The 12,197-nt window shown below is 58.1% G+C and overlaps 1 protein-coding gene across 1 annotated transcript in view; it reads right to left on the bottom strand.

Annotated features, from left to right (window-relative positions):
- NDRG3 (NDRG family member 3) overlaps positions 1–1,192 on the bottom strand; it is a 123,323-nt gene extending 122,131 nt beyond the window's left edge. The window contains exon 1 of the mRNA XM_048819893.2: positions 1,093–1,192. Within this exon, the coding sequence (XP_048675850.1) occupies positions 1,093–1,136 (44 nt within the window). The 5' untranslated portion in view covers positions 1,137–1,192. The remainder of the gene's footprint in view (positions 1–1,092) is intronic.
- Positions 1,193–12,197: the final 11,005 nt, after the last annotated feature.

The raw sequence follows: 12,197 nt of genomic DNA, 5'->3' as shown, positions 1-12,197 counted from the left end.
CCCTATTACATCTTACTCCATTTCTAATGGAGATTTTCTGCTCACTTTTGAAAGTCCCAGGAATCAGTGTTGATGGAGATGAAGTCCTGAGAACTGGAATACTAGAAGTTTGAAACCTTAGATCTTTTGGGAGCTTGAGTTAATGGGGGTGGGGTGGGGGGAGGGAAGGGGAACTGCCAAAAAGTCAACCCACACCATTAAACAATCCAAAGAGCTGAACAAGAGGTTGAAGAAATTCACCAGAAGCCTGCATTACAATCCATTTGCCTGAGCACTAGATAACTTTTGTTAAGGCATGAGAGGGTACCTCTACAGTTAAAATACTAAGGAGTTGCAGCAGCAGCACCACTGTAGCATTAAAGGCTTTGTTTACACGAGCACTTTTGTTGGTCAGGGGTGTGAAAAAACACCCCCCCCCCATCCCTCAGACATAAGCTTCACAGACAAAAGAGTCAGTGTGGACAACGCGATGTCAGAGGGGGACGCTGTCCCACCGCCACTGCCGGGGGGCAGTTTGATTACGCCAGCAGGAGCGCTCACTCCCATCAGCCTACAGCGGCTACACAGGAGACCTTACGGCGGCGCAGCCTCAGTGTAGACGCTATGCCAAAGGAAGCGGCTCTCCCGTCAGCAGAGCACTCCAGCTCCCCGGGCTGTGAAGAATTTTCCCGTGGACCTAACGCGGTCTACGGCCTCCCCCCACGCCTGCGACACGACGATACCAGCGCAAGCTCCCAGCGCAGACTGGTCCTGAAACGACGGAGGGCGCGGAGAGCTACCCGCATCCCCGCCACTTGCTCGGCTGCCCCCGGCCCGGCTGCTCCAGGGGGCCGCCGGGGCGCCCCGGGGCAGTTCCCCAGTCGCGGCTCCCTTTCCCCTGAGTCGCGTCCCGCCCTTCGGCTTCGCGCCGTCTGGGGAAGGGACCGTCCCGTGCCCGGTGCCCGGTGCCCACCCCAGCGGGCGGGCAGAGCCCAGCGCCCTGCCCGGGCTCAGGGGACCAGGGCCCGCAGGAGCCCCCGCCCCGCCCCGCCCGTAGGTGGGAAGGGGGCGCTCTGCGCCGGGCCCCGCCGGAGAGCCCCGCCCGGCTCTTACCGGGCTCGCAGGGAGAGCGGCAGCTCCGGCGCTGGCACCAGCATGTGAGAGTCCGGAGCGCGCCTGCGCACTGCGCGGCAAAGAGCCCGGGGCTCCTGCACAGGCGCAGAGCTGCGGCAGGTCTCAGAACTACAAACAAGATGGCGGCGGCGCTGAGGGGAAAGGGAACCGGGGGGCGGGGCTGCGTGGGCAGCAGCTCTTCTTCCCTCGACGGCCCCGCGGCTGGTTCGCGCCAGGCCTGCCCCGTCCCAGAGCAGGGCCAGTCCCACTATGGGGCCTGGGCTGGGTGTGAGACCCCTCGCCCAGCTCGCCACGCGCTGGCAGGAAGCACTCCGTGGCTGCGGAGCAGAGGCTGAGCCTTCGGCCCATGGTGGCCAGGTGCCACCACCCCCACCAGGCTCTGAGATCGTGGCTGCGTGTTGCCATCCCCGCCTGGCTCCTTGGCCTGGCTCCATTATTAAGGCCTCGGTGCCTCTCTGGCTCCGCACCTGGGTGCGAACCTGGGGCAACGAGGGAAGGATGGCTAGGGGAGAGCGCTGCAGTGCGTCTCCTTGGCAACTGAGACCACCTGGAGCACAGCACCCGTCCTCTGCACTGGCTTCCCGTACAATAGCAGCTCACGTTCAAGGTCTCGGTGCTTAACTTTACAGCACCTCCTGGAGTCCAAACAGACTGGTTAAAGCTCAGGGACAAAGAGTGTGGTCAACAGCTTCACCCCTGTGGCGCAGTGGAATGGACCTCTCAACAATACCAGTCCTTTTGTTTGTTGCCTGTGACCTGTCTGTGACTTTTACTAAAAATAACCATGACAGATAATATAATCTAATTCCATGCAGAGTCCCTTCAAAGCAAAGCAGGTAGAGGACAGCTCTTGTTCCCTCTCGCAGTGGGCTCAGTCACATATTAATGGAGCTTAACAGTAGATCTGATGGTTAAAATTGCTACAATTCTGGCAAAGTCGTTATAGTTTCCCAAACAGATTGAGGGGGGTATATTAAAAATCCTTCTCTAAACAATCTAACAGCCTTAATACCTCTACAAGGTGCTTAGACCTATTCTGAGCAAGGTTAGATGACATAGGCCATGTCTATACTGCACTGTCACTGTTAAAACTTTTGTTGCTCAGGGATGTGAAAAAAAACACATCCCGAATGACAAAAGTGATAATGACAAAAGGCGCCCATGTGGACAGCACTTCATCAGCGGGAAACACGCTCCCAGCAACAAAGCTACCACCCCTCATTGGAGATGGTTTTATTTTGTTGCCAGGAGAGCTTTCTCCCGGCGACAAAGAGCGGCTACACTGCGCACCTTACAACACTGCAGCTGCAGCACGCTGTTGTAAGGTGTGCAGTGTAGACATAGCCATTGTGCTGTAAGCACCTGCCTGCGTACACTGGAGCTCCCAACGGCACTGACTCAGGAGGAGCTTAACCAGTATTAGTCACAGTAGGAAATGTTTTAAATTCCTTTGTGTAGACAATACCATAAATCAGCCATTAGCTATAATTGATGAGGAATGTAAGTGTGCAATGCAGATTACATGGGTTTAAAATATTGGAATCCTCTCTCCCACCCAGCAATGTGAAAGCAAGGCGCACTGGGGTTTGAACACCCCAAAGAGCAAGTATATGTGTGCACACCATTTAATTAGCAGGCCAGCAAGAAGGCCATCTCTTGTCACTAGAACCCAGAACAGAGCTACTGAGCTAAATATTCCATTATAGTAGAGAATGGGCACCCAAGGTCACAGGAAAGATGAAGGCAAAGATAGAGATTGCACCAAGGAAGATATTAGGTGAGTGGCGATACTGGGTATGAGAATGGTTTTACTCCTGATAAGAGGAAAGTGCTTCATTAAATCCATGGACATTGCACTGGAACATTTCCCTGGAGAGGGCTTCCCAAGTTGATGTTGCTTGCATTCACAGTGCCCACCATGCTCTCATGCAGGACTGGCATTAGACACTTTGGCATGGTAGGCCACTGCTGCCCAGCATTGCAGAGGGGGCAAGAAACCCACTGTGCTGGGAAGCTTTCCCAACTGGCTGGATTGGAGCCACTCCTACCAAGTAGGCATCATAAACAGCCTACTCTATAACACCAGCCCTGGTTTCCTGTTCTTTCCTGTACCCCCTACATACACTCTGCTCCCATCTTGAAAGGGAGCTTTACAGACCATTGCTGAGGGGTGTTTGGAACAGGGAGGCTTCCATTTTGGGGAGAACAGAATTGGAATTTTTCAGCTTGTTCTTGGCTGCCCTACTTCCCAGGCAATTGCCTTCCATGGCTGCCTGGCTTCCCAGGCAAACTGCTCCCCATGGGAAGGCAGCTGGCTGGGGAATTGGCTCCCTGAGCAGCTGCCTCCCCAGGAAGCTGGAGGCCAGAGGTGTTGGGGAGCCCTGGGAGGCAGTTGCCAGGGGAGTGGAGGAGCCTGGGCTGGCAACAAACCAGTAGTTTCCATCAAAAACATTGATGGAATCAACACACTCCTGCAGAATGATTTGGTTCCATTGAATCAGCATTTTGGGGCAGAAAAGTGTCAACCAGCTCTGTGCTATGGCAATTCCTTGCCACAGACATTAATAGAACCTTGCAGGGGACAGGGGTGCATGCATTTAACAGAGTAGCCATGCTATCTCATGGCAACCCTTGGTCTTCCTCCTCACCTTGTCTGCTTTTGTTGCCTTACCCCATCTAACAGAGGCTCTTTGGTGGCAGCATCCAGCATGGGTGGAACCTCGCATAGGCTGGGGGAGGCCCGCCCTCTACTCCGGGTTCCAGCCCAGGGCCCTGTGGAATGCAGCTGTCTAGAGTGCCTCCTGGAACAGCTGTGTGACAGCTACAACTCCCTGGGCTACTTCCCCATGGCCTCCTCCTAACACCTTCTTTATCCTCACCACAGGACCTTCCTCCTGGTGTCTGATAATGCTTGTGCACCTCAGTCCTCCAACAGTCCACATTCTCACTCTCAGCTCCTCACACGCACACCACAAACTGAAGTGAGCTTCTTTTTAAAACCCAGGTGCCCTGATTAGCCTGCCTTAATCCATTCTAGCAGCTTCTTGATTGGCTACAGGTGTTCTAATCAGCCTGTCTTAATTGTTTCCAGAAGGTTCCTGATTGTTCTGGACCCTTCCCTGTTGGGAAACGGGACGTCCCTCGCTTGCTCCTCAGCTATCTGCTTTCTATTCTTTCCTAAAGCCCCCTGGCCTGGATTTTTCTTACTTTTTGAGCCTGCCTTAGTTCCCCCCCCCCGACCGGGCCAGACGCTTTTTTGTTTTGTTTTGTTTTGTTTTGTTTTTCTGCCGGGTTTTTTTGCTGCCGTTTGAGTGCTGGTCGGCTGCCAGCTCGCCGCCAGCACCCCCCGCATGCCTGCTCCCGGGCGCAGCTATTTGCCTTAGCTGAAACACCCAGAGGAGGGGGGGAAGATTGCCGACCCGCTATCCGGAGGGGGGAGTGGAAGCCCCCAGACCCAGCCGTTTTGCTGGCAGCTCGGAATTTACTTCTTATCTCTGCAACATTCTCAGCATGCCGGAAGCCTTGGTACAAAGCCAGCAGAGCTGGAGAAGAAGAAGATAGCAGACAGAAGAAATCACCCAGGGAAGCTACAAATCATCATGGAGGGGGCTGTAAGACTGAGTAATTTTTTGAATGATACTCTCGTGGGGGGGAGTTTGACTGTGGCTTAATTGTGTTTGTGGCGGCACAGGGGGTGTGGCACGGAGCTGCCCCCCGATCCATCGGTGCCCCCCCCAACATTATTACAACTGTCACGGCCCCCCCGCCGTCCGTCCCTGCTGGCAACCTGCCATCTGCCTCGGATCCAGCTGTTTGCTTTGAACTTTGCCTTTCGGACCGGACATAACAGCCGACCAAACGAGACTCTTTGGACAAACGTGCGTGGGTCCACACCCACACCCCCGGACTGTTTATCCCACAGCTTGCCCCTATCACCGGACCCCGATTCCTGTTTTTCCCCCCTTCCAGTCCAACCCATTTGGTACCCACCCCCGCCTGCAGCACAGCAGGGAGGAGCGGTTAATCTGCTTCCCCCTCCCCCCTCCTCCTTCCGGTGTCTCCCCGTCTCTCCCTGCTCACAATGGTGGGGAATGAGAGGGGCGAGGCCCCTCTACCAATATCAGTTGTTCCTCCCCCACCCAACCCCCGAGCCCCCCCCCCACCACTGTCAAAACACCTGCCACCGCCCCCGCTGGGGCACCGGCAGCAGGAGGCACTGGGGCAATTACTGCTACGTCCACCACCCCCTCAGATTCTAGGAACCCCCCCCAGCTAGCCAAAAAGGCCAGGGCGGGAAGAAAGGAAAGGGCCCCGCTAAAACCACTAGGCCCTCCATGGCAGGGGCTGCCCCCACCGCTGTGGCCTTGTCATCGACCGTGGCGCCACCCCCTGCTGTTCCCTCCACCAGCTCTGCGAACGTCCCTCCCCCAGCCCCCAGGACGTATGCCCGGGTGGTGGCAGGCTCCCCCCTGCCTGCCGCCTCGTCATCTCGCCCACCCACTGCCTCCGCTACCATCACCAGCGGCCGGGGCCCCTTCCCCACCTTGACCAGGAGGCACGGTGTCCGTTGCCTTCTGGTGCCCGCCTCGCCCCACGTGGAGACATATGTGCAGGCATTGGCGAAGGTGGTAGGACCCACGGCTATTGTGGCGGCCTCCAAAATGTATGGGAAGGTCGTTTTTTTCTTAGCTTCGGAGGCTGCCGCCCAGGAGGCGGTGGAGAAGGGCCTGGCAGTGGGGGGGGTGTTTGTCCCCCTAGAGCCGCTAGAAGACATGGGCGTTCGCCTCGTCCTCACCTCCATTGCTCCCTTTTTACCCAATGCTGCCCTGTTACCTGCTCTCTCCACCCTGGGGAAACTTGTCTCTGTCATCAGCCCTCTCCCGTTGGGCTGCAAGGACCCCACCCTCCGTCACGTCCTTTCGTTCCGCCGGCAAGTGCAGCTTCTACCACCGGCGGCAGTGCGTGACGGAGAGGCGCTCGAGGGGTCCTTCCTAGTCCCCTACCAAGGAGCCCGCTATTGGGTCTTTTACTCCACCGGAGAGGCCCGGTGCTACCTCTGCTGCTCAGCGGGGCATGTCCGCAGAGACTGCCCTTTGGCCCAGGGGGGAGGGGCACCTGAGACCCCTGAGACCCGGCAGGACATTGGCCCCGTCGTTGCCGACGCCCCTGGCCGCCCGGCACCTGAAACCAACCCTCCTCCTACTCGATCCACCGCTGCTCCCGTCCGGGCCCAAGAAACACCTTCCCTACAACGCCCAGGCGAGCAAGGGAGTCCCACCCTTGCTATTACCAATCTGGTAGAGCCTATGAAGGAGGGTGTGGCAAAGATATTACTGGGTATAGGAGAGAGCCCGCCCCAAGGAGAACCCCCCGCCCCTCATGCTGCCTCACCGTTACCCCCCTGAACCATCGCCTCCGCCCCCCAACACGACCCCTGCTAACCAACCCCAGACGACGCTATGGAGGGCTGGACCCTAGTCCAGGGGAAGCGAGGCAAGCGGAAGGCTCGAGTTCCGCTGCACCCATCCTATGCAGAAGCCCCCCGGAAGACCAGGAAGGGAGGCACTGATATTGAACCTTCCGCTACGGCCACGAGTGAGATCCATCTGCTGGTGTCGGGTGGGGAAGACAGACTGGCATTGGAGGGCAGAATCCCCACTCCACGAGAGACCCTCCCCTCCGAGACCCCCGAGGAAGCTCCTTCTGCCTGGATACCACCCGAACCCCCTGTGAACCCCGAGGCGACCGTTGAGGCGGGCCTTAGAGGAGAGGCCCCCGGGGTAGCAGGAGTTGGCCTCTCCTCCGTGTATGCGGAGATTGAGGCCCTAGATTTGACCCCAGTCACCCAGGGAGAGGATGATCTACTGCCGGCTGGCCTTGATCTGGGTAACCTCACCCCAGCCCCCCTTTCCCCATGCTCCCTCCCCCTAATTGCCTTCCCGGGCGAGCGCCCCGCAGAAGGTGGTCCACCACCTGATGCCGTGGCCGCCAAGACCACCACGGAGCCAGCGCCTAGCGTCACTGGGAGCCCCCTCCCTTACCCCTTAACCCTCGACTCTGCTCAGGAGGCACCTTCTCTTAGTTGCTCGCCTCCTGAAGCCCAGAGCCTTACCTCTGCCCCTTCCCCCACCCCTGTCCCTGCCCAATTCACCTCCTCCTGCAATGCTATTGCCGCCCCTGGGGTTATTTCTTTACCGCCTTCCGCAGATCCCCCTGAGGGAGCAGCCTTTGCATTTTCTAGTTGTGACCCATTAGGAGTTGCAATTTTTCCCCCGCCATCCCCTTCCACCCCAAGGCGTGAAATGGATTTAATAACCCCAGCCTGTCAGACGCCCCGCCGGTGGTCCGCACCCTGCCTACCCGCCTTAGCGGACCACGAGGCTGTATTAAGAGCCCCACCAGGGAACACCCCGGAAATTGTAACCCCACCCCCCCATGAGCTGCGGCATGCACTATGGAAGTTCCTAGAACACACCCGTGGCGCCCGCAATAGGGTACAGCTAGCTCTTCAGCTATGGGGGACTTTGATCAAATTCTTCAGGCCACAAGGGCCCTTATAAAGGAGGGCAGGGGGCAAGGAAAGCGCGGTGCTGCGGCCTACGAGCAGGCCCGTGGCTTCCAAAAAGATTTACTCGTCCACGGGATGGGTCATGGGTTGCTGCGCAACCCGCCGGGGGCCACGAACACCCCCACCAATAAGAACCCCCCACCCCCCCAGCCCTCCGCATGACACCTCTCATTATTGCAACCTTGAACACCAGGGGCTGTAGGATGGCTCTCCGCAGGTCCCAGGTGCTCCCTTACCTTCGGGAAGGGAGGTACTCTATAGCTTTCCTGCAGGAGACCCATACGGACCCGACTGTCGAGGCCAGGTGGCGGCTGGAGTGGGGGGATGGGGTATACTTTAGCCACTTCACGACTTGGCAAGCTGGAGTGGCGACCCTGTTCTCCCCCACCCTACGGCCTGAGGTGCTAGGGGTTACTGAGGCCGTGCCGGGCCACCTGCTGCACCTTCGAGTCCGTATGGAGGGGCTCATGATCAACCTCGTTAACGTCTATGCCCTGACATCGGGCCCGGAGCGGCTGCAATTCTATCAGCGGGTGTCCGACTTCCTCGGCACCCTAGATTCGCACAAGTGCCTGGTCCTGGGAGGGGACTTTAACACCACCCTCGAGGAACGGGACCGCTCAGGGGCTGAGCCGAGCCCAGCCGCCGCGAACATTCTCCGAGGAATAGTCGAACATCACTCCCTAGTGGACGTCTGGCGTGACCATCACCCAGATGACACTTCCACGTTCACCTTTGTCCGGGTGGAGGCCCATCAGTCACACCACTCTCGGTTGGACCGTATTTACTTATCCCGTTTCCATCTTTCACAGGCCCACTCCTCCACCATTCGGCCGGCCCCATTCTCCGACCATCATTTAGCCACCATAACGGTCCCCCTCCATGCAGAGAGACCGGGGCCGGCCTATTGGCACTTTAACAACAGCCTGTTGGAGGACGAGAGCTTCGTGACGTCCTTCCGGGAGTTTTGGCTGGCCTGGCGAGAGCAGTGGCGTGCCTTTCCCTCGGTGCGGCGATGGTGGGATCTAGGGAAGGTGCGCGTCAAGCTCTTCTGCCGTGACTACACTCGGGGCACCAGCCGACAGAGAAATGCGGCGATGGAGCAGTTGGAACGGGAGGTCTTAGAGATGGAGAGGCGCCTGGCCGCCAACCCCGAGGACCCGTCCCTCTGCGGAGCGTGCCGGGAGAAGTGGGAGGAGCTCCGGGCCCTCGAGGACCACCGGGTCTGAGGGGCCTTCGTTCGGTCCCGCATCCGCCTCCTTCGGGAGATGGACCGCGGCTCCCGCTTCTTCTATGCCCTGGAGAAAATGAGGGGGGCCAAGAAACACATCACCTGCCTTCTTGTGGAAGACGGCACCCCCCTCACGGATCCGGAGGAGATGTGTGGGAGGGCCCGTGACTTCTACACAAGCCTTTTCTCCCCGGATCTGACCGATCCTGGCGCTTGCGGGGTGCTCTGGGGGGAACTCCCCACAGTCAGCGTAGGCGACCGAGACCAGCTAGAGCTGCCTCTCACCCTGGCCGAGTTATCGGAAGCCCTCCGTCGCATGCCCACCAATAAATCTCCGGGCATGGACAGGCTGACCGTGGAGTTTTACCGCGCGTTCTGGGACATTCTCGGCCCAGACCTAGTCACCGTCTGGGCTGAGTCCTTGCAGAGCGGGGTCCTCCCTCTGTCGTACAGGCGAGCGGTGCTCGCTTTGTTGCCGAAGAAGGGGGACCTCCACGATTTACGAAACTGGCATCCCGTCTCACTCCTTAGCACGGATTACAAAATTGTAGCGAAAGCAATCTCGCTGCGGCTAGGGTCCGTGATGGCGGACGTGATCCACCCAGACCAGACCTATACTGTCCCGGGTCGCAGCATTTTTGACAACCTCTTTCTAGTCCGAGACCTTTTGGAACTCGGGCGGAGAGATGGTCTGTAGTTCGCCCTCCTGTCTCTTGATCAGGAGAAGGCGTTCGATAGAGTAGACCATGGGTACCTCCTGAGCACTCTGCAGGCGTTTGGATTCAGACCTCAGTTTGTGAGTTTTCTCTGGGTGCTGTATGCCTCCGTGGAGTGTTTCGTTAGGCTCAACTGGACCCTGACCGAACCGGTCAGCTTCGGGCGAGGAGTGCGGCAGGGGTGCCCCCTCTCGGGCCAGCTGTACGCTCTGGCGATCGAGCCTTTCCTCTGTCTCCTCCGCAGGAGGATGACACGGTTGGTGCTGCAGGAGCCGGAGCTGTGGCTGGTCCTGTTGGCGTACGCCGATGACGTACTCCTCGTGGTCCAGGAGCCGGGCGACTTGGCGCGAGTGGAGGCATGCCAGGCCATCTATTCGGCAGCCTCTTCCGCCCGAGTCAACTGGGTCAAGAGCTCTGGCTTGGCGGTGGGTGACTGGCGGCAGGTAAGCTCCCTCCCACCAGCGCTTCAGACCATCCGGTGGAGTGCGGGTCCACTGCTCTATCTCGGCATTTACCTTTCCGCCACGCACCCTTCCCCGCCGGAGAACTGGCAAAATTTAGAGGGTGGGGTGATAGAGCGGATCCGGAAATGGACGAGGCTACTCCGATGTCTCTCCCTCCGTGGGAGAACACTAGTGCTTAACCAACTAGTCCTGTCCACGCTCTGGTACCGGCTCAACACACTGGCCCTGGTCCCGGGTTTCCTGACCCACCTCCAGAGATTGATTCTAGAGTTCTTTTGGTCAGGAATGCACTGGGCCCCTGTTGGAGTTCTTCATTTACCCCTGAAGGAAGGAGGGCAGGGCCTGAAGTGTCTGTACACTCAGGTCCACGTTTTCCACTTCCAGGCCCTGCAGAGGCTCCTTTATAGTGCAGGTAGTTCGACGTGGAGCATATTGGCACACGCCTTCCTGCGCCGCTTCCAAGGGCTCCGATATGACCGGCAGCTCTTTTATCTTTGTCCGAGAGGTTTTCCGCGAGACCTCTCCGGGCTGCTGGTCTTCTACCAGGACCTCCTCCGGACCTGGAAACTGTTTCTAACGACCAGGTCCGTGGCAGCCACTGTGGGAGCAGATCTCCTCATGGAGCCCCTGCTACACAATCCCCAACTCCGTGTGCAGGTGGCGGAGTCCCGTTCGGTGCGCCAGAGGTTGGTCCTGGCGGAAGTCACGAGGGTCGGAGACCTCCTGGACTACTACTGGAGAGACTGGCTGGATCCCCTGATGCTTGCTTGGTGCATAGGGCTCTCCAGCCCTCGTATCCCCCGGCACGTACTTCAGGAGGTGAAGGCCGCCTTGACCCCCGCTGCTCAGGCTTATGTCAACCGAGCCTTGCGCAAGGGTGCACCCCGCCCATCCTCTACCCCAGGCCCGACGGACCTTTCCATTGGGCCCCTACCCTGCCGATCCCAACAAACCCCTCACCCTTTCACTGCAAGCCGGCTGCATGAACTGCAGCCGGTCAGTTTTCAAATCGCACTACGGAATTATTTATACACACTCACGCTTCACACCCTTCACGCCCACACCCTGATATCCCACCCCGATACAAAGTGGCGGGACCTCCTGCCACCCTTGGAGGGTGAGCAACCTCGGTGGGCCAGCCTGTATTCCACCTTGGTCCCGAGGCCCGTCGGGGACATTAGTTGGCGGCTCCTTCACGGAGCTGTGAGCACGGGCGTGTTTCTGACACAGTTTACCCGCATCCCGGATACTTTCCCTTTTTGTAATGTGAGGGAAACCCTGGCGCACGTATATTTAGAGTGTGCCAGATTGCAGCCCTTTTTCCAGTTCCTCACAAATATTCTGTTGTGCTTTTGGCTTCATTTCTTCCCTCACCTTTTTATCTATACACTCCCCATCCGTGGCCCCACAAAATCGCGAGACCTCCTGGTTAACCTCCTCCTAGCCTTGGCTAAAACAGCCATTTATAAAACCAGAGAGGGGAGGTTGGCCCATGAAGCGTCCTGCGATTGTAGGGCCTTTTTCTGATCCTCAGTACATTCATGTATCCGGGCGGAGTTCCTCTGGGCTGCAGCCACCGACTCCCTTGATGCCTTTGAGGAGCGGTGGGCGCTGTCCGGGGTTCTCTGCTCGGTGACCCCATCCGGTTCCCTCCGTCTGACCCTTTGATTGAGGGGAAGAGCGAGAGACGCCAGCCCCAGCTGTTGCAGCTGTGGATACCATCATTACTGTCATCTAGGAGGGGTCCTATAATACATGGGTGTCTACCCCCCCCACTCCTAAACCGCCCACCCCGCAGCCGTGCCCATCTTGCCGGGCACTCTCAGGAGAGGGATAATCGGTGACACTGGGCGTCACACTAGGTAACTCGAGAGGGTGGAAGATCACGAGTGTCGAGGAAGCCCCCCCGCTCTAGGCCACCAGGTAACTCAGGAGGGTGGAAGACCACGAGTGTCGAGGAAGCCCCCCTGCTCTGGGCCCAGGCTAGCCTGAACACTTCTCCCTCCTGAAAGCTGCTGTGTTATACCTTCTGTTTGCATTGTTTTGTTGCATAGTTTGTTTTGTTTCCTTTGGTAATTCTTTGTAAGTGTTACAAATAAACTTCC

This window comes from Caretta caretta, chromosome 13 (assembly GCF_965140235.1).
Source record: "Caretta caretta isolate rCarCar2 chromosome 13, rCarCar1.hap1, whole genome shotgun sequence".
NCBI lineage: Eukaryota > Metazoa > Chordata > Testudines > Cheloniidae > Caretta > Caretta caretta.
Note: the sequence above shows the minus strand (reverse complement) of the source record. Positions and strands in the feature narration are given on the sequence as shown.